This window comes from Lepidochelys kempii, chromosome 3 (genome assembly GCF_965140265.1).
Source record: "Lepidochelys kempii isolate rLepKem1 chromosome 3, rLepKem1.hap2, whole genome shotgun sequence".
NCBI lineage: Eukaryota > Metazoa > Chordata > Testudines > Cheloniidae > Lepidochelys > Lepidochelys kempii.
The window spans coordinates 182178950-182205280 of NC_133258.1; the positions used below are offsets into that span (position 1 = coordinate 182178950).

Here is a 26331-nt window from a genome sequence, read left to right on the forward strand (position 1 = left end):
ATGCATCCACTTATGCTTATGCCACTAGTACTCCTTTTCTTTTTGCGAATACAGACTAACATGGATGCTACTCTGAAACCAATCCTAAAAATACAGTTAAAGAACATTAGTATAAAGGTACATTCTCTAGAATTAAACAATACCAGAGGTGGTCTACTGAAGGTGGGGTGGAATTTTGTCCAATACATGTAATTCACTTTGTGATGATCTCCAAAGAAAGGAGGTTGTCTAAAAAAGGGTGGATTCATGGGTTTGAAAAGAATAAAAATAGCACTGGAGTTGCACTATGATTGTGTATTTACTTAATCTGGCAGCTCAGACCATAGAGTTCATTGTGTGACCCTTTTTTTTTGAGTGAAAGAAGCTGTTCTGAATAAAAAGTGACATCTAAAAACTTCCATATTTTTTCTGATCTCCTAATTGCCAAATTTTCATTTAAACATCATCTAGATAACAAAACTACCAGGAAGGTCTGTTTTTCTCTGAAATCTCTTTCCAGCTGTTCAAAATGGCTTCAGCAAAAGGTCAGCATTTAATTGAAGGCAACAGTAAATATTTTTAGGATACTACAATCTATAATGTTTCTTAAATTCTGATAAAGTAATTACAATTAAATGAAAAATATGACTAAATAAAACTATGTTCATGTGCCATTAAGGCTGTGAAGTTCTGGTCTTGAAATTTCTGTGACACAGATTTAGTATGGATAAATCCGGTTACGATTAGATATCAGGGTTATGGTCAAAGGTCCATGAAAGTCAATAAGGATCTTTTAAGTGACTTCAGTGGTCTTGGGCTCCAGACCTAAGGTTGCTTGACAGATTAGATTTCCAGGGCTATCATTTCTCCAGAATACCTCACATTCTGGTATTTTAAATGGAAAACTATTTATTTAAATCTATGATGATGATATAACATTTTATTTTAAAATTTAAGGTAGACCCTGATTTCTGTTACACTGAGCTACATCAGATATTGCCCTTCTGAAGGAAAACTAGGCTCAGTCCTGCCAGTTGAAAGTCGACTGACAGTTGTTTAATCTGAAAACATTTAATTTTCTCTTTCAAAATAATCGGACAAGTGTGTCTCTCTTTGTGAAGGGAAGAAATCCTCCTAAAAATGTCTCTTTGTGCAGTTAGTGGGAAAGCGTTGAAGAACACTTGAAAGATGTTGGGGATACCATTTACACGGAGCCTGATAATCTGTGGGCTCTCTGTCCCCACTTCAATGAGTGTTAGGCTTTCTGTATGTAGAACCTGCACTGCCATGCTGGAGCTACAGAGTTGTTCCCTATTGAAGGCCACTATTGGGGTTACAAAAGATGTGGGGAGTTATTTTATATCTAAAGTTGTATTAGCCTTTCTTGTACAATTAACACATTCAGAAAGAAGAGTGAGTCATGAGCCCAGATTTCTGGGATGTATTTTATCCTTGTTCTCAAAAAAAAAAGACAGACCCTTGATTAATTGAGAATGGGCAGAAGTGTTTGTCACAGCAGGGCAAAGCAGGATGGAATTATGAATGGTGGGAAGGCCACATCACAACGTAAATGTCTCATCTGATTGGTGGATATAGATTCTTTCTATATATTTCTATATATTCTATATATATTCATTCTTTCGGACTTACACCAGTGTAACTGACAGCAGAACTGAACCCTAAGACTTTGGGTGAGGAATACAGCTGGTAGAAAAATTTTCAATGGAACATCTTTCTATTGGAAAATTTCAATTTGAAATCTAAACATTCCGTGGGCACGTATCAATTTTGACAACATTTAGTTTTTGAAACATCAGTACTAAGAGTTTTGATTTTTCATTTAATAACTATTTTTGTTTAGATATTTTATTTTTATTTTTATATTATATCAATTACCCTAACAAGAACCAATTCCAACTACCATCTGACAATTACCAATTAGAATGCCAATTCCAAATAGCCATTTGGAATACCAGTCACTAATTTTTATATTATATTAATTATATTATACCCATAATCTTAACATATTATAATATAAAACATAAAAATGAAACAAAATATTTTAAAATTGGAATTTTTTTTTGTATTAACCCAAAGGAATTTTTGTGTAAATTTCATTTTATGGAAGATTTGATTTGGGGGGAAGGGGCTTTTTTCTTCACAAAGAAATTTCAAATTAGGACTAGCACAAGTGAAAAATAAGCAGCAGGAGTGTAGTAAAAGGAATTTTTAGGGGAAAAATGTAATTGTTGACTATGAATACAACTTGTGTTACTTGCAGTGAGAACTGCATATACATTCTTCCAAAAGCTGAATTTGACCCTAAATAAACAAATTTTCGGTTTCCTACCAAATTTATTTGAATAGAAATAAATAATGAACCTTACTGCCAGCAGAAAGACAGAATACCTTTATTTGTAGTTGTTGAACCAATAGTAGCTCTGTAGTTGGTTAATCTGGGTTTTCAGTTGTTTGTGTTTCTCAGGAGGAGTGTCTGGACCAGCATACAAAGTGATGAGGAAGGTGGGCCAAGGAAAGTCAAGAGGGATTCACTTTTATATGTATTGACCCAAACACATTGATGGATTTCACCCTGTGTCTCTGGCTGTGTAAATTTCACATATGTAGAATCCTTTGAATGTTGTCTCCTGTACCCATTGAAGTCAAGGCAAAACATCCACTTAAATGGTGCAGGGTCAGAGCTGAGCTTTGTTATTTTGCAAGTGAAGTAAATTTCATCCTGGGTGCTTGAGTGAAGCAAAGGCAGGCTGAAAAGCTTTGAAAGGCCTTACAAGTCTGTGTAAGGGACAGGTAATATATATTGCAGGCCTGTGGTACAGTGTGCGTGGGTGTGTTTTCTTACACCGGGACTAAAACTGAAAGGGAAAGTGTCAAATAACATCGGCCCAGAGTAAAGGCTTTGTAAGAAAAGTTTTATACAAATTGAAATAAGGATTGAAATGTTTTTTTGAGGAATTGTGTTTAAATTATCTATGAAGGGGTTTTAAGTTGTTTTGTTTAAATGTAAACCAACTCCTGTAATACTTAGGAACCCAAATGCTGCACCACTCTGCTAAGTACATGAGCCAGAGGGTGAAACTGACTATAAGCACAAAAGTGTATTTGAACAATTCAATTTCACTGTCCAACTTGAGTGAAGTGGAGAAGTAAGTAATGTGCGCAAGGAAATGGATTTTCCATTTTTTTAACAATTTCTTTTGAGAGGTCTCTGGTATACATTTTGATTAAATATAGATTTTAAATTAATCATCCAAAGTGCATCACAAAGCTGACATATGTAAAAACATTTTGGCTGTAAATCTGGCTTCGACCATGCATATGTGCACACCTGAAAGGATGCAGATAAGAGGCTAACTGCAAGATGTTACCTGCCCTAATTGTCTAAACTCATGAAACCTGCTTTTCAGGCTCTTTGGCAAAACATGAGGAAATACATTCAAGGGAGGTATGGTGTTAGTGCCAGACTTCCGGCTTTGCACAATTGGTGTATATGCCCCACTGCTACCACCAATCTGGGGAACAACTGCAGAAGACTCTGAGCCTTGATTAAATCAAAAAAGTAATTGTCTAGCCCATTTCCTTGTGAAAATAGCTTACCAATAAACTGATATAAACCAGTCTAACCCAATGACTAGATTGGGAAGAACAAGTAAACTGGACTCTGCTTCCTCAGCAGGATCCTGGGGCGACTAAGAATACCTCACCTCCTCCCAGCCACACCCTCCCATTCCCCAGTACACCTTTTTATGACACATGAATCAGTTCATTTTGTGATATGACCCAAACAATCATTAGGGATTATTAGTGAGACCATTACTAGAATACTGCATCCATTTCTGGTGTCCACATTTAGAAAAATATGTTGAAAAATGGCAAAGGGTTCAAAAAAGCCACAAGAAGGCTGGAAAAATGCACTACAGTGTAAGATGTAAGGAGCCTGATCAACTTAGCTTACTGAAATAAAGGTCTATAGGTGATTTGTTTAGGGTCTGTAAGTATCTACAGAAAAGAACCTATGGGTTACGGTGGATGAGAAGCTAGATATGAGTCAGCAGTGTGCCCTTGTTGCCAAGAAGGCTAACGGCATGTTGGGCTGTATAAGTAGGAGCATTGCCAGCAGATCGAGGGGCATGATCATTCCCCTCTATATGGCATTGGTGAGGCCTCATCTGGAGTACTGTGTCCAGTTTTCAGCCCCACACTACAAGAAGGATGTGGAAAAATTGGAAAGAGTCCAGTGGAGGGCAAAAAAATTGATTAGGGGGCAGAAGAATGAGGGGAGATTGGATAGCTGCTTTTAACAACCTGAAGGGGGGTTCCAAAGAGGATGGATCTAGACTGTTCTCAGTGGTACCAGATGATAGTACAAGGAGTAATGATCTCAAGTTGCAGTGGGGGAGGTTTAGGTTGGATATTAGGAAAAACTTTTTCACTAGGAGGGTGGTGAAGCACTGGAATGGGTTACCTAGGGAGGTGGTGGAATCTCCTTCCTTTGAGGTTTTTAAGGTCAGGCTTGACAAAGCCGTGGCTGGGATGATTTAGTTGGGGATTAGGTCCTGCTTTGAGCAGGGGGTTGAATTAGATGACCTCCTGAGGTCCCTTCCAACCCTGATACTCTATGATTCTTTGATGCTAAGAAAAAGGTTTCCAATTGAAGAGGGATCTTTAATCCAGCAGGCAAAGGCATAAGAAGATGCAGTGGTTGGAAGTTGAAGCTATACAAATTCAAAGTGGATAATTAACCATTGGAACAACTCATCAAGGGATATAGTAGATTCTCTATCACTTGAAATCTTTAAATCAGGACTGGATATATTTCCTAAATGATAGGGTCAAGTTCAACAACAAGTTATTGAGATTGATGCAGGAATTACTGGATGAGGGTCTATATAGACTCTGTTATTCAAGAGGTCAGACTAGCTCATAAGAACATAAGAATGGCCATACTGGGTCAGACCAAAGGTCCACGTAGCCCAGTTTCCTGTCTTCCAACAGTGGCCAATGCCAGGTGCCCCAGAAGGAATGAACAGAACAGGTAATCAAGTGACCCATTCCCTGTCTCTCATTCCCAGCTTCTGGCAAACAGAGGCTAGGGACACCATCCCTGCCCATCCTTGCAGATAATCATCATAATCCCTTGTGGCTTTTTAAAATCTTTGGGTGAAATCCTTGACCCACTGAAGACAATGGCAAAACTGCCGGTCACTTCAATGAGGGCAGGATGTCACCGTATAAATCTGTGAATGTTGCTAACATGCTCCAAAATACCTTTGGATAGTTGTGTGAAAATAGTGAGTTACTTTTGAGGGAGGAGAGGAAGGGAGTCTTCTTCTTCTTAGCATATGTGCAATGTGCCTCAGATGGTATATGACCCAGATTCATCACTGAATTTGGTCCACAGTTTGGATTGTTAGCTTCCCTGGCCAGGTACTGACAGGGAGTGTGATGTTATCGTTGATCCAGGCCTCCCGGGGAAGAGGTGACAAAAACTGTTTTTCAGATGTGAGCCAAAATTTTTAGACTGATTTTAGCTCTTATCTCATTTAGTCTCAGCTGCAGTCCCATACACTACATGCCACACAAATTACACTTGCTCCTAGTAAAAGAAATCTGCACAGGTGGCTGAAGGCAACCAGAATCTATGATCTCATTAACAAACAATATTAAGGCAGATCTACGCTTAAAAGGGTGCAGTTTTTCCCATTTACATAGTTAATCCACCTCTGGTAGAGGTGATAGCTATGTTGAGAGGAGAAGCCCTCCTGTTGACATAGCGCTGTCTATACTGGAGTTTAGATCGGTATAACTGTGTCCTTAGAGGTGTGGATTTTTCACACCCCTCAGCTACGTAGTTATACCAAGGTACGTTTGTAGTGTAGATCTGGCCTTAGTGTGCACATATTTGGGGTGCACTTGAGGCCTGATCCAATACCTATTGACGGCAATGGAAAGTCTTCCAGTGACTTTAATAGGCTTTGAATCAGTTTAGGCAATTTTATATGAGGAGCCTGTGTGTTTTTAAAATGTAAGTCCTACAGATTTAAAAATTATTATGGATTTGCGACCATTTCACGTGCATCCATTTCAGAAACTAATGTTGTTTATTATTGTCATTTTAAGGTCAAATGGCTGGCGATCACACAAGACTGGAATTCCATAACATAGAGACAGGAATAATAACAGAACGCCGCTACCTGTCCTCTGTTCCCTCTAATTTCATTGGACATCTGCAAAGTCTCACATTTAATGGCATGGCATACATTGATCTATGTAAAAATGGAGACATTGATTATTGTGAACTAAATGCCAGATTTGGGTTCAGGAATATCATAGCAGATCCTGTCACCTTTAAAACAAAAGCAAGCTATGTCGCATTGGCCACACTACAAGCCTACACATCTATGCACCTTTTTTTCCAGTTCAAAACAACATCGCTGGATGGACTGATACTCTATAACAGTGGAGATGGAAATGATTTCATTGTAGTTGAATTAGTTAAAGGGTATGTACATAAGCCAAATAGTTTGGGTTTTTTTACTGTCCTTAGACCTGTTAAAATCATGAGGTTTAGATTGAAAACCTTGACCTTCCTAACTTGTTAGAATCTGGTTGGTAAACGTCCTCTGAATCTTTTTTTTTTTAAAGGCTGAAATTTAGTTAAATATGAAAAGCAGGTAATAATATAGTTTGTATAGGACATAGACAAAAAATAATGCTAATGCACCCTGCTGTTTCAGCTAATAGTTAGAAACCTGGGGCTAGATCTTCAGCTAATATAAGTCAGTGTTGATTTCACTGGAGCTAAGTTCATTTACCCCAATTCAGAATCCAGCCCTTCATACTCAGCGTTGTTTTCCTCGCTTGCCAGTGACACTGAAAAAAAATCAAGGAAACAAAATATAGGGTGCCTTAATTTGTACCTTCTCAGGTATGCAAGAAAAACTAACTTTAAAAAAAATGTTCTTTATCCAGGTATTTACACTATGTGTTTGATTTGGGAAATGGTGCGAATCTCATCAAAGGAAATTCTAATAAACCTCTTAATGACAATCAGTGGCACAATGTGATGATATCGAGGGATACCAATAATCTTCATACTGTGAAGATTGACACTAAAATCACAACACAAAGCACAGCAGGAGCCAGAAACTTAGACCTCAAAAGTAAGTACAATAATTCTTGTGTAATATGTGGTGGGATACTTTGTAGATGGATAGTTATATTTGTCAAGAGTAATTAAAGTTTACAGTGCTATATGAAGATTACTATAACTGATAATAATTAATATATCCACGTGAAATCAGTTTTTCATTATTATTTCTCATTAGTCTTACACTCTCAATTCAGTAATAATGCACGGTTATGTAAGATCAAAAATGCAGAGAAAAAATTTCAACTTTACACTAGGCAGGAAGACAGGAGAGTGATAAGAACACAAAGCTTTAGGACCCCGTGAAAAAAAATCCAATAGGTGAAGTTAATAAGGATGAAAGCAGTAAGGGTCTATAGCAATTAAATAAGTCTATAGAAATTACTCCAGATTTCTATAGAATTAAATTGAGAATCACGTCCTCACTGTAGAATTCTAAAAATTCTTTCCACAGTCCTAAATGCCATAAACACTCACAGAGAGCACAGTCCAAGAGCTGGAGTAGAAGCGTAGCAACATTATAAAACTGCCCTGTCCTTACTTGTTGTTTGGGAGAAATTCTGACCTGAAGCCTGTTATTTAGTATTTTCCATAAAGCCCGTTTATTAGAGCCTGTAAATGAGGGAAGTAAATACTGTATTACCCTGAGTGCTCTGTTCCGTTACCTGCTAATTCTTACCATTTGGTATAATAACTTGCATGAAAAGCAGTTTTGTGCTAATTCTCAAATAAAAGAAACATTTTGAAATATCAGATGCCTGGAACATTAAATGTATGTGTATATTTGTGTAGGTACAGATCTCATTTAAATAAATAACAGTTTTAAAGATTAAAATAATAATCTTGTCAACCAAATTTTGTGTGAATGAGTGAACTGAATAGTAATTTGATTGGCAAGCATGGCTCTTAAGGAATCAATTAGGGTTGGATGAATACAATACATATTTGAAAGAATGTGTAAATATGTATTTTTTAAAATGTTCTACAAATATATATAACCAAGAAAATTTATTCTGATGTCATGGTAAAATATTCTGTATTTGATAACTTTTTATATAAAAATATATTTCTTAGGAAATACAAAACTAATAAATTAAGATGAAGAAATCTACATTTCATAACATTCAGGTTAGGACACTAATTGGCAAAATGCAGATAATTCAAAGTTGATATTAATATTCCATTTTGAGCTCACTGAATTTTCTTTTAACCTCCTTCTGAGTTAAAGATAATGAGCTGACCTAGGTAATTGCTGTGGATTTTATGATATTTCACATTTGATATTTCACTTTCCCATCAGTGGCTTCCTTATCAGAAATGCTTTGTTTACAAGTCTAATCAAGATTTTCTAATTGCTAGCGCTGCAGCTTAATTGTGGCATTTGAAAATCAAATAGTGTTCTTTCTGCTTTCTATATCTTTGCTCTAATTATGGACAATTACAATTCAGGAATCAGAATCAGATTTTCAAAGTTATTGTTGTAGAATGAGACAGAAAAAAATCCAGCTTGTTTTTCCACAGCTATACAGGCTCTGCAAGTGTGTGTGTGTGTGAGAGAGAGAGAGAGAAAGAGAGAGAGAATATGTATGTGACTATAAAGCCAGATTTTGACAGTAGATTAAACGGATACAGCTTGGAATATGCATATTGTCATGAGCTTATAAGAGAAGTTAAACGTTTTTTACTTATTTTATTGTATCACAGCTACATCTTAATATTGTTCATACATAGTTTTGTTGATTTTTTGTTATGTTACTTTATAAAAATTAGTTGAGTTAAAGATATTATGCTTAATACGACACTAGAGGGCACTATTATGTCACAAAATATGCTGCTTGGTGTATTCATGGAAAGATAAATGCTGCTGGCAGTTAGGATAGACTATAAAATCCAACATTCCTTTGTTTTCTTCACATTTGAAATTCCACAATATTCTCTCTGCATGCAAACACATCCATTGCTCATGGATTTGCTAACATTGAGGCTGCAGAATTTCAATGCATAAATATTGAGGAACATGAAAGTGTATCAACATTTTAAACTAGGGAGGTGAATTATATTAGACACTGACTTTCTGGTGGAATTTTTCTGTAATTTGCCACACAGCAAAAAATCTTTGGGTAAAAGAATAATAATCCTCATGATACAGTAAGTGACCTTGTTCAAACAGACTTTCTATCATAAAACAGGTTTCAGTCTTTCCCTCGCCAGCAGTACTGTGTGTTTGAGGGATTTTTATTTTTAATGAATTAGTATGTCTTGTTTCATCAGCATAATTAAATCATGACATAAGAGATATAAAGTGAGTGGGGGTTTTATTTGTTTTGTTTCATAAAGTTGAAGAATTTCAACAAGTCAAATGGGAGACTGGACATTCTATAATGGGAAAGCCCAGTTACATTTCACTGGTATTTCCTCTTTCTTTTTTTATTCCTTTTGAATTATTCCTCCATACCATTCTTTATTTCTTTTAAATGACAATAGCACTCCTCTGGTGTATTACATGCTGATCCTGCAAACACTTATGCATCTGTTTAACATGAGTAGTCCCACTGACTTGATTTTACATGTTAAGCACATGTGTAAGTGTTTGCAAGATCAGGACCTCTATCCATTTGGGCTGTGGCCACACTGCTAAACTTCCACTGGTTCTACCACCAGTTCAACTTAATTGGAGTTAGAACTAGCAGGAACATTACTGTGTACAAAAGTGCTTGCCCATGGTAAACTTATATATACCTTGGCCCCCACCAGTTCTGACACCAGTTCAGCTGAAAGGGAACTAAGTACTGCCTGAAATGTTTGTGTTAAATTCCCTAGTGTAGACATAGTCATAATATCCATCAACTGCTGGATATTCAAGTAAACACCAAAACAGGAGATGGAGCAGTATTAGTGTGCTTAGAATCTAAGAAATGGGTTATTTCTTTTAGGAGAGAAAATGAGCAGACTGGATTAATGCCTCATTATTCTGATCTGTTCCTATGTTTGTGTGTAGAATTATAATGGATAGCCTATGAAGAGAAATGAGTCTTAACAACAAAAGCAGAAAGAAAAGGAGGACTTGTGGCACCTTAGAGACTAACCAATTTATTTGAGCATAAGCTTTCGTGAGCTACAGGCTGTAGCTCACGAACGCTTATGCTCCAATAAATTGGTTAGTCTCTAAGGTGCCACAAGTAGTCCTTTTCTTTTTGCGAATACAGACTAACACGGCTGTTACTCTGAAACAAAAGCAGAACAAGTCAGGCATGCATACCTGCAGAGTTACAGCAAAGGGTTCTTCGGTGTGAGTTTTTTGGACATACTCCCTATCCTGTTGTCAGTATAGCTCAAATGGTTCACACACTCATAAAGTCCAGCCCACAATTTAAAGGTTCCAGAGTTCTTCTCTAAATACACTTTTTTATTCCTCTTTGTTTCCTGTACTGACAATGTGCTCTCAGAAGCCATGCAAGTTCAGGTGACCTACCTGCTGTGTTTAAAGTAATTCAACAATCTTAGTGAAGTTGAGGGGTTGCCTGGGTGTAACTGAGGGCCCATCATTTGCAGGTCCCTTACTACTGCCAAAGGAAAATGTTGTCCTCATTCAACTGTACATCTTTCTACACCTTTAGTCATAGGTGCTGGAACTCGGAATGCCTGGGGCGCTGCCGCACCCACTGTCTTGAAGTGGTTTCCATCATATACAGGGCTTACAGTTTGGTTCAATGGCTCTCAGCACCACCACTATACAAATTGTTCCAGCACCCCTGCCTTTAGTAACTCCTCTGTCTCCAACCTTTGCCTGTGTTGATAAACCCAACTCGTGGTTTTGTCTCATCCTCTTTCTATTAAATGTTTCAAAAGCAGATGTACAACTTTGGTGAGGAAATCCTCAAACATAACTCTGTCTCCTCTTTCTCTCCTAAACTTTAACCACCCATTTGCCTCTACTGTGCATAATCTAAACATTATGCTTGACCCTGACAATAACTTTTTAGGCCAAAAATCAGAATTACTTCACCTTGAGAAATTCCAATACTTCAACATTTGCTTTCATCCAAAATCGGGACAAAAACTTGAAATGTCAATTTTTTTCACAGAATGAAAAGGTGGAATACATTTTGATTCAGAAATGTTGAAACATTTTGTTCCAGCTCAGATCAGTTTGACATTGAACTGCGTCTGCCTGAGCTACCTGTGCAGCCTCCAGGGTGTCTCATGGATAGCTTGGGTGCTTCATGCCTCCATCCTTGCTTCAGCTCAGGCCCTCTGTCATCTGTCCCTTCATATGATTTTGCAATGTTTTTGCTTTCATTTGCCTTCTCTTCTGCCTCTTTAACAGTCTGGAATAGCCTACAGTCTGAAACATCTGAAAGAAAACCGTCAAACGGCCGGTGTGACTCCAGGGATCTCAGAGCTGTATATATTTGGCCCAGTGTCCCTATTTAGCAATGAAAACATCCTTTCAAACTTGCTATGAAGATTTAGTAGCCCATGTGTGCACAAATCTACACCTTTTACCATGATAATTGGTGATAATGAAATAACCTAATAACATTTTACTTGGCTGTCAAAATATGTTACTCATGCTGGGTGAGTGGATAGAATTTTGCAAGGCTGAACTAAACCAACTAGTTAACGGAGACGTGAATTGTCCTAGCAGTGGAAATTGAACCTGAAATGATTTCAGTTTTCTACAACATTTGTTTCTATTGTTTTATCATCAGCCTCATATTATGTATTCTGCCACATTATGTATTTCACCTTCTCTCCAGGTCTCTGTCAATGGCAGGGGTCTTTCCCATTTATGACGGCTACTGCTACACTTGGGGCTGGTTTGCGTAGATATACTTGTGGAACTCACATCAAGCTAGCAGGCCAGAAACAGCAGTGTAGCTGTGGTAGCACAAGCGGTGGGGTTGGCAGCACAGACTGGTTGCCCAAACACAAACCGGTCTGAATCTTGTGGGTATGTACTCAGGGCAGCTAGCCCACGCCACCACTCCCCCCTGCCCAGGCTACTGCACTTACACTACTAGTTCGAGACTGCTACCTCAATGAGAGCTAGCATGAGCGGGTCTGAGACCTAGGAATTACACCCCTAGCTTGTAGCCTGAGACCCAATGCTTTGCTTTACTGAAAAGCAAAGAACAATATTTTACTTAAAAGTGCAGACTTGTACAAATGAACAAGCATTAGCCATAAACTTTTTCCAAATCAACATGCATAAGTTAATTCCAGTGCCCTTGCCAGAGGGATGTGAACTCTTCATGCAGAAATAGCTTTTTTTTCTAGATGCAGAATTCCAGATACTGTTACCTGTAAACATGGTGGGTGAGATGTCATCGTCCATATTTCTTCATAATCTGACCCACCTCCTATCCCCTAAAACCCAAGGTCCCCACATACAGTGACAAACCCTGCCAGTGTCTTCCTAGTTATAGAATGTACTATGACAGTGGAACCAGTGTGACTGAAATGTGCAGGGGAAGTGGGGTAAGAGTTAAGAGATGCATAGTTCCATGCATCCCACTTTGTGGTAGTCTCCATGAATAGGCAAGGAAGTCAAGATTGTGGCCTGAGGATTTACTATAATGTAGGCTTCCATTTCTGCTTTCCATTGAGAGTGTGTGTCCCTAATTGACCTGTGTTACTTAACTGAGTGCAATTAAGGGCTGCCTGAAACCTGTTAGAATCTCTCTCCTGGTGCATGGTGGGGGGAGACAAACCGCTACAAGGCTGGAGGCAGCAGGGAGAGAGGCTTCTCCAGTGTGAGAGACTGCGCTCCTCCCCATAGAGGAGATACCCAAAACCCAGTGCCTGTTTAGGGGAAGGACTGACACTCCAGGGCCAGTGACAGGACAACACTTGTCCCAGTGAGGGGCCCAGTGAGGGGCCCTTTTGTTTTGGTGTGTTATAGACTTTTTCCCTTTGTTTGGCAGAGGAGTACTCCTCAGGCCTGCCCCGAGGCCTACCAGGAAGTCTCTGAGAAACAAACCCCAAAGAGGGAAGACAGACACGCTCCAGAGTGGAGGGCTTATTTACCCCAGGTCCTGTCCCTGCCAGAGGAGGGAGCGCTAAGGCTGGTGAGGCAGAAGGGGTGCCTTGCCACGGTGTGCAGGTGAATGAAAGCTACTCCAGCCATTGGTCTACACTTGCAGTATTACTAATGCCAAGCATTCAGAAATCATTAGTCAGCCCCCACAAAAATAATAAGATTGGCATAAGAACCATGAGATTTAAAAAATACTAATTTCGTGGTTCTTTTGATTTATCTTCTAGTGTTTGAGCCTTTAAGGGGTCACTTTTTCAAGTTTTTTTCTGAAGTTGTGATGGCTAGAAACTTGTATTTTAATCAAAGCTGAGATACTCATCTAATCAAATGAATCCAGAAGCTAGGGATTTAAGAAAATCACCAAAAGTCAGGATAGTCTCAATAAAATCTCTATAGTTGTCTACACTGCAGTAGCCTCTGGAGTGCAATTCTGCAGCTGCTCTGTAGCTGGGGAAATTCCTTCCCTCTGGCCCCCACCCCCAACTCATTTACTCAGCACCCAGCTGGTTTAGGTGGTCTGGATGCTGGCCTCTGAAGCCTTCTGAAATGCCCAAATCCATAGGTTTATACCAGTAATGTGTGAACCTCAAAAGCTTTGAAATGCATCTAAGAGGTTATTCAAAATGTATCCTAATGACACAGTATCTGAACCTTTTGAGGAGGTCTGTCTGTCTGCAATCATGGCCTAAAACCCTTCCCCCAAGAATTGACAGTTTCCCCCCATCTCTAAATAAACCCATGAACTTGGTTCAAGCCTATCTGAGTTATATTTTTTTTGAACTTGCTCCTTGAAATCTCTGAGGGGCACCTTCCAAATCTTTTCTTAAAAATATGCAGTGTTAGTAGTACTGTGTAACTCCCTTAAAGGGTCCTGGAGTGCTGACTCAGCAGCCTTATTGCAGCAGTAGCTGATTCATGTAAAAGTTTTTGTAGACTATTGGAAGGCAATTGGATGGGCGAGAGGTTTGGTAATAGGATACTAAGCCTTTCACTTCCATCAGATTCGGTCCCAGTACACATTCGGAGTCACAAAGCTTTTTAACATCTGATAACTGCTTAATGGTCTATAAAGGGGACCAGGTGAAGCCCGAGGAAGGGGGAAGAGTTCTGAAGAGATGACTGATCCTTGAAAATCCCTCTTTCAACTGGACAGGGATGATCTACATACAGAGGAATCCCTTTTTGTGTACATCTTGAAAGCATAAACTGGGCTAGCATTAGGTGTTTGCTGTCAAAAAGAGAGTGAGTGATTATGGAGGAACTGTCTACAGGAAACAGGAAGAGAAATCTGGATACCGTATAGCATGAAAACACAGCTTCATGGTATTTTGTCTGGTTTTTAGTTGTATGCAATTTAGAGGTGTGTTGAGAGCAGGAATACAATGAAGGGCATTTGGAATGCTTGAACACCTCATCCCCACACACAGCATAACCACCTCCCTCCTTCACATTACAGTGTGAAATAATTGGCATAGGGTTGATTCTATGGGAGATGGATTATCACACACATTTATGTGGCAATTAAATTTTATTATTTACCGCTTAGCATGCACCACCAACATTGGACAAACAGATTGCTTTAGTTTTAAATCTGCTTAATCTCTGTCAATACTGATGCCTTCCACTTCCTCTTCCTAACAAAATGTTAAAGTCAGGAGAAGTACAATCACTGGGGTTGAGTCAGTTCTCTTTGGTGTGGTTTGTTGTATCTTGTATCAGAATCTGTTATTTAAGAGCTGGATTCTGGCTTTAGGTGCATTCCTGATCAAGGTTTCTAAGCTGCACCATGCCAAGAGTAGTCCTGAGAAACATTGTGACTTAGACACCCCTCTCCTTAGCACTCCCTCTACTCTGTTCAAAACTCAGCTGCTACGGTCATCTTCCTTCTCATGTTTCTGACCACTTAGCTCCACCCCCTTTTTAGAATAGTTTCTGTGAAATGTGAAGTTTTTATCCAACATAAATAGATTTGCTCTAAGGCAGTGAGTTGGGTGGGAAAATGCAGCAGGGAGGGGAAATGACATAGCAGCAGCACAGGGGGACAGTAGTAGATAGCACAGCAGGTGCAGCCAAAGTATGAAGTAGTGGAGGGCATGGCAACAGCAGGAGAGGAGACTGAAGACAGCAGCACAGCTGAGGCTGGTGAGGGAAGTCCGCAGGGCAGCAGGTAATAGGTAGCACAGTATGATCAGGGGAGTTGGAGAAAAGTGGAGCAGCAGATATGAGTTTTACCTCTAACCTGGAATATGACATACTGTCAAATGAGAAGCAAAAGAATCTGCACTATGCTCCTTCTCATTGTGCCCATCAAAGCTAATAATTCTCTGGCACCAACCTCATCTATTTGCCTTTGGTATATGTCATTGTTTGCAAAGCTCCCATGAATATTAAAAAGAATGAGTAGTGTCAGTCAAGGAGGAGGAATATCATTAATAAATTCTCTTGATAAGCAGCACTGTAATCTGTGCTATATGCTGAAAAGGAATGAATATATAGAGCGCCCAGTAGACAACCACAGGGAAGTATTTTTCTTCATGATGGAGGGTATGGAAGGCACAATGCACAGTGGAAGACATCCTCTGTGCTATAAGGAGTAGATCTCAGCCAGCCTTATATTATGGATGAGATGGAAATGAGGCAGGCGATAGGATTGAGGGCATATATTTCCCTAGAAGAGAGTGACATTCTAACCCAGGTTCATTCCTGTAATTACACAGTTCTATTCCTGCAAATACATATCACCTCTTTGCCTTGTTTTGTTAGCAGCATGGAAAGTATCAAAGACACAAGGCAGCACCTCACACATTGCACAACTGGTAGTATCCCAAAGCACTTGAAAGAGCAAATAATTCAGTGAAAACTATCCAAAAACTCTGGCAGTGAACAAGTAGTCCTTTCCATTTGCAATTGCTAAGGTGAAGGGTTTTGAAGCTGCTGGAATTTGCACTTACAAGAGAGGAAATATCCCAAAGACCTTACTTTTCTTCCCAAAAGTGTGCCATTGAGTATAAAAGATACACGTTCCTATGTGGTACTGATAATAAAGTTTGGATTCTCAGAGGTGACAAATAAAGTGGGCCTAAGCCACCACACTGTGTGCTGTTCCTCTTCTCTCGATAACTTGTCTAGTGGCAGACTGAGTCCATCCTCTCATGGAACTAACATGAAGCAGGTTTGTGAACAAGGATCACATTGTATTGCAGGGGTGGTGTAACACTGTCATCCCTTTTAAGGAGAAGTGGGGATTGGGTCCTGTCTATTCCAAGACATACCCCTTTAAAGTTCCAGGAGTCTGGAGCAGGTGAGTGGCCTAGGGAATGGCAGAGACAGATGCTGGAAGAGAAGATTTGGTCCCAGGGTAGTAGTGTCTGAAGACGGGGAAAAACACAGCAGCACCCTGCCATGAGAGGAAAGTGATCAGGAACAGCCAGCATGGATTCACCAAGGGAAGGTCATGCCTGACTAATCTAATCGCCTTTTATGATGAGATTACTGGTTCTGTGGATGAAGGGAAAGCAGTGGATGTATTGTTTCTTGACTTTAGCAAAGCTTTTGACACGGTCTCCCATAGTATTCTTGTCACCAAGTTAAGGAAGTATGGGCTGGATGAATGCACTCTAAGGTGGGTAGAAAGCTGGCTAGATTGTCGGGCTCAACGGGTAGTGATCAATGGCTCCATGTCTAGTTGGCAGCCGGTATCAAGTGGAGTGCCCCAAGGGTCGGTCCTGGGGCCGGTTTTATTCAATATCTTCATAAATGATCTGGAGGATGGTGTGGATTGCACTCTCAGCAAATTTGCGGATGATACTAAACTGGGAGGAGTGGTAGATACGCTGGAGGGGAGGGATAGGATACAGAAGGACCTAGACCAATTGGAAGATTGGGCCAAAAGGAATCTGATGAGGTTCAATAAGGATAAGTGCAGGGTCCTGCACTTAGGACGGAAGAACCCAATGCACAGCTACAGACTAGGGACCGAATGGCTAGGCAGCAGTTCTGCGGAAAAGGACCTAGGGGTGACAGTGGACGAGAAGCTGGATATGAGTCAGCAGTGTGCCCTTGTTGCCAAGAAGGCCAATGGCATTTTGGGATGTATAAGTAGGGGCATAGCGAGCAGATCGAGGGACGTGATCGTTCCCCTCTATTCGACATTGGTGAGGCCTCATCTGGAGTACTGTGTCCAGTTTTGGGCCCCACACTTCAAGAAGGATGTGGATAAATTGGAGAGAATCCAGCGAAGGGCAACAAAAATGATTAGGGGACTGGAACACATGAGTTATGAGGAGAGGCTGAGGGAGCTGGGATTGTTTAGCCTGCAGAAGAGAAGAATGAGGGGGGATTTGATAGCTGCTTTCAACTACCTGAAAGGGGGTTCCAAAGAGGATGGCTCTAGACTGTTCTCAATGGTAGCAGATGCCAGAACGAGGAGTAATGGTCTCAAGTTGCAGTGGGGGAGGTTTAGATTGGATATTAGGAAAAACTTTTTCACTAAGAGGGTGGTGAAACACTGGAATGAGTTACCTAGGGAGGTGGTGGAATCTCCTTCCTTAGAGGTTTTTAAGGTCAGGCTTGACAAAGCCCTGGCTGGGATGATTTAACTGGGAATTGGTCCTGCTTTGAGCAGGGGGTTGGACTAGATGACCTTCTGGGGTCCCTTCCAACCCTGATATTCTATGATTCTATGATTCTATAGGCAGGTTTGAAAAGCCTCATGCTACAATGCATGTGCTCTGGAGTCTGTGTAAACATAACTTAGATCTTTGTCAATCTCTCTTGAATGTATTGCCTTTGCTAATGGGCTGTGGCAGAGTGTATTGATGCCACCCAGAGGCTGGCAGGGCAGGGATTGACCGTGCTACTGTGGCTAGAGGAAGGACTGCATTTTTCTCCCCTTAATATGTGGCTTTGCAAGGCTAGACTACCTGTGAAGGGGTTAATTAATCCTGATCCTCAGGCACACTAGCGTGGGATGTGTTGTGGAGGCTCACGGGGTTGAGCGTAGAATGTAAGATATCTGTGAAGAAGGATAGAGCGGACAGATGTAGGTGGGAAGTGAGAACAGGGTTTTCCTCTTATTCTCTGGATTTTGGCTGAAATGAGACACACTTTAGACCTTGGTTTGGGCTGTCACAAGAGTCAGAGCATTCTTTACATTTACTCTTCTGTTTTATGATTAAGTTTGTGTAAAAAGGTGTTTAAGCTTCACCTACAAGGGCAAAGTCCTTTCTTGCTCTGACCTGCCTGTCACACAAGGCAAATCATGTGTGAGGGAGAGAAGGCGCAAATACTAATTAATCACCTAACTCCTGTTGGAAATTAGTGTGGGTTAGATGCTTAACTGCCATTTGTGTCTGTGAAATTGTCCCCCAAGATCAATTAAAGATGGACATTTTACACCTCAGCTGTGTTTAGGATAGTTAGAGTCTTTGACTTATCAAAGAAATATTTAGGATGTGGGAAACCTACTGACAGCTGCCCCTGGTGTTAACACCCATTCTTTCCCTCCCCCGCCCCCATTGCACCTTATAATTGCTTGAAAAACAAAGGAATCTAGTCCCAACTCAAGCTCTGCGTTCTCACCATAAGAGTTCCACCTGGTACCTGCTTGAGCAACTATTCAAGCCACAAACAACTGTGAATGAATAGGAGTACTTGTGGTACCTTAGAGACTAACAAATTTATTTGAGCATATGCAACCTAGTTACAGTGCCATTCTCCCTAGCAGACGCAAACTTAGGACCATTCCCTTCCTGGGCTTTAGTTGAATCCAGAACCAACTCTGAGACAACTGCACTATTCTCAACCATTACAGGCTGAAAGGCATGAAGGGAAATATGTTCACAAATATATCCATCACTATCTCTGAGTCCTATGCAACACCATCCAAAAAAGCTCCAGGAACGACTTCTTTATTTTGGTCTGATGAAGACACAAGTTGTGGTTCCTGTCAAATCTTCATTGCCTGTTTCTCTATAGTAGGAACCACATCTGAATGAACAGTATTATTCACCCAAAGTACTGAGCCTTTCCTTGGCACAACAAGAAAAAGGTATTGCCAACAGTGAATAAAGTTGCGGTACAATATCTTAGCTAACTACCCTCAAATATCTACTCTGTCTACTCGGAGTACATTTTATATGCTGCTGGCACTTTTATGAGGCAATGACTAAACAAATTCTCTCTCTACAAGTAATTTGAAGACAGTGATGTTTATCAAAATCAACAAATAGCCTTTGCCCCCGAGAGCATGCAATATAGAAGGTCTTGGCTGATGACTGATCCATGGGGGAGAAGCAATGCATGTGTCATTAATAGCATGTTAGTGATGAAGATAGTGCCAAAAAGTAAGAATTATTTACTAAAATCAGTAAAAAAAAGGATGTGGGCCACTCTGTCCCAAAGTTTTATTTTAAATTTCATTGGTTCAGCCTTCACAACTCTTTTAGTTTCCTCGCTGAACAAGTGCAGCAAATTAAAAAGATCTTGGGGGGTGGGGAGAAGGGGGAAATTGTGTATAAGTTGTTTACTAGGTGAACATTAGTACATTTGTTTCTGTATCACTTATGTGATACAGTGGTTCTGTATCATTTTTTCCATAGCAGTTTGATACAAATAATTTACAAGATAAGCTCAGAAGCTTGATTGATTTATTAAGCAGTAAATCTTAACTCTCTATACTGAAAATGGCATCTCAGTATATGCACCAAAGGCTCTAGTCAACTACAAATGAAATCAGTGGAAAAACTTTCATTGACTTCAGGGAGAATTGGATTTCACCCTAACAGAGGTTTTCTTTGCCATCATTGTGGTATCCCTGACCCAGCAGCATGACTCTTAGCACTACCTGTACTACTGTCTTCCTTCACTCCTTTTCCTTTACTGCTTGCCTCTGCAGGTTGTAATATACATGTCCTCTAGAAATACTGGTACTTATTTATAGTGCTGAATCAGAGGATTCAAAAAAGACATAAGAACATAACAGCCATACTGGGTCAGACCAAAGGTCCATCAAGCCCAGTATCCTGTCCTCTGACAGTGGCCAATGGCAGGCGCCCCAAAGGTTATCATCAAGTGATCCATGCCCTATCACTCAATCACTGTTTCTGGCAAACAGAGGCTAGGGACACCATTCCTGCCCATCCTGGCTAATAGCCATTGATGGACCTAGCTTCCATGAATCTATCTAGCTCCCTTTTGAACCCTGTTATAGTATTGGCCTTCACAACACCCTCTGGCAAGGAGTTCCAGAGGTTGACAATGCGTTGCATGAAAAAATACTTTCTTGTGTTTGTTTTAAACCTGCTACCTATTAATTTCATTTGGTGGTCCCTTATTCTTGTGTTATGAGAAGGAGTAAATAACACTTCTATATTTACTTTCTCTATATCACTCATGATTTTATAGATCTCTATCATATCCCCCCTTAGTCGCTTCTTTTTCAAGCTGAAAAGTCCCAGTCTTATTAATCTCTCCTCATACTGAAGCCGTTCTATACCCCTAATCATTTTTGTTGCCCTTTCCTGAATCTTTTCCAATTCCAATATATCTTTTTTGAGATGGAGCGACCACATCTGCACACAGTATTCAAGGTGTGGGAGTACCATGGATTTATATAGAGGCAATATGATATTTTCTGTCTTATCTGTCCTTTTCTTGATGATTCCCAACATTCTGTTAATTTATTTGACTGCCACTGTACATTGAGTGGATGATTTCAGAGAACTATCCACAATGACTCCAAGATCTCTTTCTTGAGTGGTAACAGCTAATTTAGACCCCATCATTATATATGTATAGTTAGGATTATGTTTTCCAATGTGCATTACTTTGCATTTATCAACATTAAATTTCATTTGCCATTTTGTTGCCCAGTCACACAGTTTTGTGAGATCCTTTTGTAGTTCTTCGCAGGCTGTCTGGGACTTAACTATCTTGAACATGGAAATGACCATGCTGCTAAATGTTTGACCAAGAATGAAGATGCCTCTATAATATTGACTTTTATAATAGAAATGGAAGGAGAATTATGAGGTTAAGGAATATTTTCTCCTACTTATAGACCTCTTCCTCCAAGCATGCCTGGATAACAGAAAAGGAATCCTCTGTTTTTTCTACCCTTTGCCTCTTTCTTTTCTTCCTTTGCTACTTCTCTGTCCTTATTTGTCCTTTCCAGATATGTTACTTTGAATTCTTTTTTTTTTAATTAAAAATGTCAAGATGAATTTGAAGACAGTACAGGAGTATATGTGAAAAAATCAAAATAATTCTAGGAGGAAAACAAATTCTGAAAAAAAAAAGAAACCTTTTGCTCCAGATAAATTATGGTGGTTAACTTTGTAACTTAATAAACAATTTATCTCTTTTGCGTTTTTTTTCCAGATGTTAAAAAAGAAAGAAAGAAAATAATTGGACATGAAGTTGGTTAATTATAGGCAACCCATGAAGCACTCTAACATTTGTACTAGTAATAGGGTTTACTTTGGGTAGGCTGCAGCCTGTAGAAGGTGTCCAGCTCTCTTACCATTGAACAGATAAGTCATTCCCTCCAGTGAGGACAGTAGTTCACATAGACAATATGCAGACAAATAAACAGACACAAATTTAGAGCCTGTTCCTCCAAGTGCTTAGATCATGTAACTCACATTGAAGTCTGTGGGAGTTACCTGTATGGGGAGCATGCAGGAGGAAGGCCCATAATGTGTGATCATATGTAGACAGAGATATTCAGCATGAATGTCTTGTGTAGAGAGTTTACAATTCACTGTAAACAAGAGAAAAGCAGGTGTAAGAGAGTTTGGAGCATGGTCTGCTGATCCCGCTTTCAGTAGACAACGGGCTAAATTCTCCTCTGACTTACTCGTCCTGTAACCCCCAATGGTGTTTACTGCATATACTTGATTTCTACTTAGCAACACTCAGAGATTCTGCCTTATTTTCATTTTCTGATGGATTGAATTATGTAGAGAATCTAATTGTCCCTTGTGAATGTGGAATTAAAGCCTTCATGGAAAATAAAGAGGGTGTGTGTGTGCTATGACAGTGGCTCTCTCTTTTTCAGTGGAAAATGTGAACAAGTCACAAAGAAACAACAAAAATGCTTTTTTTCAAAAATTTAGTGCTAGATTATATCCAAACAATACAACTTTTAGTAGAGAGTAAGACATCATTGTGCCACTACAAGAGCATAACATCAACAAATTACAACTCCTGGATCTTATATAATGACATGTCAGCTCTCCTGGCCCCTAGGGCATTGAGGGGCGAAGCAAGATTTTCCCTTCTCCTTCATAGAATCATAGAAGATTAAGGTTGGAAGAGACCTCAGAAGGTCATCTAGAAGAACCCCCTGCTCAAAGCAGGATCAACACCAACTAAATCATCCCAGCCAGGGCTTTGTCAAGCTGGGCCTTAAAAACCTCTAATGATAGAGATTCTACCACCTCCCTAGGTAACCCATTCCAGTACTTCACCACCCTCCTAGTGAAACAGTGTTTCCTAATATCCAACCTAGACCTTGGCCACTGCATCTTGAGACCATTGCTCCTTGCTATGTCATTTGCCACCACTGAGAACAACCGAGCTCCATCCTCTTTGGAACCCCCCTTCAGGTAGTTGAAGGTTGCTATCAAATGCCCCCTCACTCTTCTCTTCTGCAGACTAAATAAGCCCAGTTTCCTCAGCCTCTCCTCGTACGGCATGTGCCCCAGCCCCCTGATCATTTTCATTCCCTCCACTGGACTCTCCAATTTATCCACATCCTTTCTGTAGTAGGGGGCCCAAAACTAGACACAATACTCCAGATGTGGCTTCACCAGTGCCAAATAGAGGGGAATAATCACTTCCCTCGATCTGCTGGCAATGCTCTTACTAATGCAGCCCAATATCTGCTTAGCCTTCCTGGCAACAAGGGCACACTGCTGACTTATATCCAGCTTCTCATCCACTGTAATCCCCAGGTCCTTTTTTGCAGAACTGCCATTTAGGCAGTGGGTCCCCAGCCTGTAGCGGTGCATGGGATTCTTCCATCCCAAGTGCAGGACTCTGCACTTGTCCTTGTTGAACCTCATCAGATTTCTTTTGGCTCAATCCTCCAATTTGTCTAGGTCCCTCTGGACGCTATCCCTACCCTCCAGCATATCTACCTCTCTCCCCAGCTTCGTGTCATCTGCTTGCTGAGGGTGCAATCCATTCTATCATCCAGATCATTAATAAAGATGTTGAACAAAACTGGCCCCAGGGAAAGAAGGCGGGGGGAGGGGAGGGAGAGTGACCATACAGTGCCCCTTACTCTTTTGTGCCCAAACTGAAGCTTCAAGTGGCCATACATGGGCATGAGGGGAGTTATACATTTCCCCTCTGACCCTGTCTGAGCATGTCATCTTGAGTCAAAATGTAGCCTGTTAGGGGGCTTATTCCTTCACCCACTTACTTCCCTGGTCCTTCTCGCATGAACAGAGAGCAACAATACCCGAAGTCCAAAGGTGCAAACAATTCGATGTTTATTGGGGTGAACTTCCAGCAAGCATGATTCCAGTTTCCTTCCTTAGTATCCTCCTTCCCAGCTCTGACACCACAGAGCCTTACACCTGTGTCCCTGTTCCCATTCCTACCCTTAGCCAAACATGATTCCAACTTCCTTACTCCCATTCCCTGTTCCCATCTCCCCCTTTAGCAAAACATGATTCCAATTTTCTTATCCCCATTCCCTGTTCCCATCTCCCCCTTTAGCAAAACATTATTCCAATTTTCTTACCCCCATTCCCTGTTCCCATCTCACACACCCACATGCCCACCCCCACCCACACCCCGTCACTTCCTCATTGACTACAGATTATATAGTAAAACTTGAGTTCTGCTTAGCTATACCTTAACCAATCATTCTCCTGAAATTTAACTAACCAATCCTAACATATTGTAACATGATTATGTAACCAATTATATCCCACCACCTCAATTAGTTTACACCCAGCAAAATTAGTTATACAGCAGACAGGAACAATCACAGAACCAGACAGAGATTATACAGACAAACAACAGCAAAGTGGGAACTATAATGACAAAACAATACAGAAGTGAGGATTTCACATCCCAGCTATTGATAAGTGAGTTCTTGCCAGACAGGATGCTATCAAACTAAGTTTCCTTTTACATTTTCTAGGCACTTCCCTTTCTCTGGAGGTGATAGGAATACAATCCTGTCCTGATAGTGCCTAACAGCCCAATAGCACCTTATTTCAATGTGACTAGTTTGGAATGCGAGGATGTGACCGTTCGCTTCCCAGCTTATGGCTGCCTCTGCTGCTTAGCCAAAGGCCTGAGCCTAAGCACAGGGCCACAGACTGTCACAGTAAGAGAAGGCCCTTACACCAGCAGACAGTGATTTTGATTCTTTCTTTTATACCTCTATCACTAGCCAAGTGATAAGAATACACCTAAATTCTTAGAGTGTAGGCCTTTACAGACAGGCCTGAATATCTATATCCTAACATAGCCCATAAAGCTAGTCAAAAATTACCCATCTCAACTATTTTTGATAGCAAATGGCCTTTTTTTCTAAAGAAAAAAAGCAATTTCTTTTAAAAATATTTCTTCCATAGAAAACCAAAAACAACAAATTTCTGGAAAATTTTATTTCCCCTTTTCTTTCCCTTTCTGCACATCTTCTTCCCCTTTTTGACAGCAGAAAAGACAGGGATGGGTGCAAAATCCCAAAGGCCAAAAAAGCCTTCAGTTTTTGTTTTTTGAGAGCAGATTTTTTTTCACATGTTGGTTTAATGAAAACATATCAGGGAATTAAAAAATCCAAAAATTCCCCAAAACAGTCTTTTTTTTTAACCAGCTCTCCCTTTAGTAAATATTTTACTTTTATTTTCCATCAGTTTTGTCAGTGATGAGAAATATTTTGCCTAGTTAGTATAGTGCAGTGGTTCCCAAACTTGTTCCGCCACTTGTGCAAGGAAAGCCACTGGCAGGCTGGGCCGGTTTGTTTACCTGCCGCATCCGCAGGTTCGGCCAATTGCGGCTCCCAGTGGCCGTGGTTCGCTGCTCCAGGCCAATGGGAGCTGCTGGAAGCTGCGGCCAGTATGTCCCTTGGCCCGCACCAGCAGGTAAACAAACTGGCCTGGCCCGCCAGGGGCTTTCCCTGCACAAGTGGCAGAACAAGTTTGGGAACCACTGTTCTATTGCTCAAGCAGAGATGTCACATTTTTCTCCAAATTAATTGTATCTGTGGTAGTGTCTGGTTTATGAACTCATCACTGGCTATCAAGTTCAATGGACTGGATTCTTTCCAGCGGCTGTTTTTTATTTAGTTAGTTTTGGTTGTTTGTCTTGTGCTTCTTTAAGTAGTGGAGCATAGCTTTCTGCTGTTCTGAGAGTTTCTCAAGCATATAGGAAATAATGTTCAGTGATTTGAAACCTGCTGCTTCAGCTGATAAATTGTCCTACTTGTGCAGCTTAGTCAGGATATTTACTGAGCCTGGAAAGAGTTGCCTATGGTTGCCACAGATTTTTTTTCATCTCATCACAAACATATTTCCAATGTTCCAGTTTATGCAGGAAGTCACCAATGAGCAAAGTAAGCAGTTTGCTAAGTATGACATCTTTTACAATGCTAAGTATGGTATATTTTACAAAACACATTATATGCTATTACGATGGTCCTATTTTTTTTAGAAGATTAATCATGGCTAGGAAGCTGTAATTAAACCATAAACTATTTCACCAGAAACATACACATCACGCTATGTATATTCATGTTTCTGTGGGTCTTATGGTTAACTAAGGGAGCATCTTGTTGATGACTTCCAACACATATTTACAGGAGTAATCTGAGCTTCTCTTCTTATAATGCTGCTATGACCTTGCATTGTAATAGTTATTCACCATAATTGGCCCTTGAATACATGGCTTCATGGAACAGTGGACTGCCTTGCCTAAGAAACAGGTCTAGGCATTATTGGGATATCATCATATTGAATCAATATCTCTAAAGGTTTTAATGAATCAAAAGAATCTGGAAGGTTCTGTGTGGAAAATGTAAACTTCTTTAGGTTTTATAGTAGAGTGGACAAGAATGTGAAATGAAAGAGGATGAAATTAATCTTTGTGCTATAGCTCTAGTATTTTGTTGACTTTCTTT

At 40.2% G+C, this 26331-nt stretch overlaps 1 protein-coding gene across 31 annotated transcripts in view; it reads left to right on the plus strand.

Moving 5' to 3' along the window:
• NRXN1 (neurexin 1) overlaps positions 1-26331 on the plus strand; it is a 1248790-nt gene that overhangs the window by 634645 nt on the left and 587814 nt on the right. For all 31 annotated transcript variants that reach the window (XM_073339213.1, XM_073339185.1, XM_073339187.1 and 28 more), the window contains 2 exons: positions 6121-6502; positions 6973-7163. In XM_073339213.1, coding sequence (XP_073195314.1) covers positions 6121-6502; positions 6973-7163 — 573 coding nt within the window. The remainder of the gene's footprint in view (positions 1-6120; positions 6503-6972; positions 7164-26331) is intronic.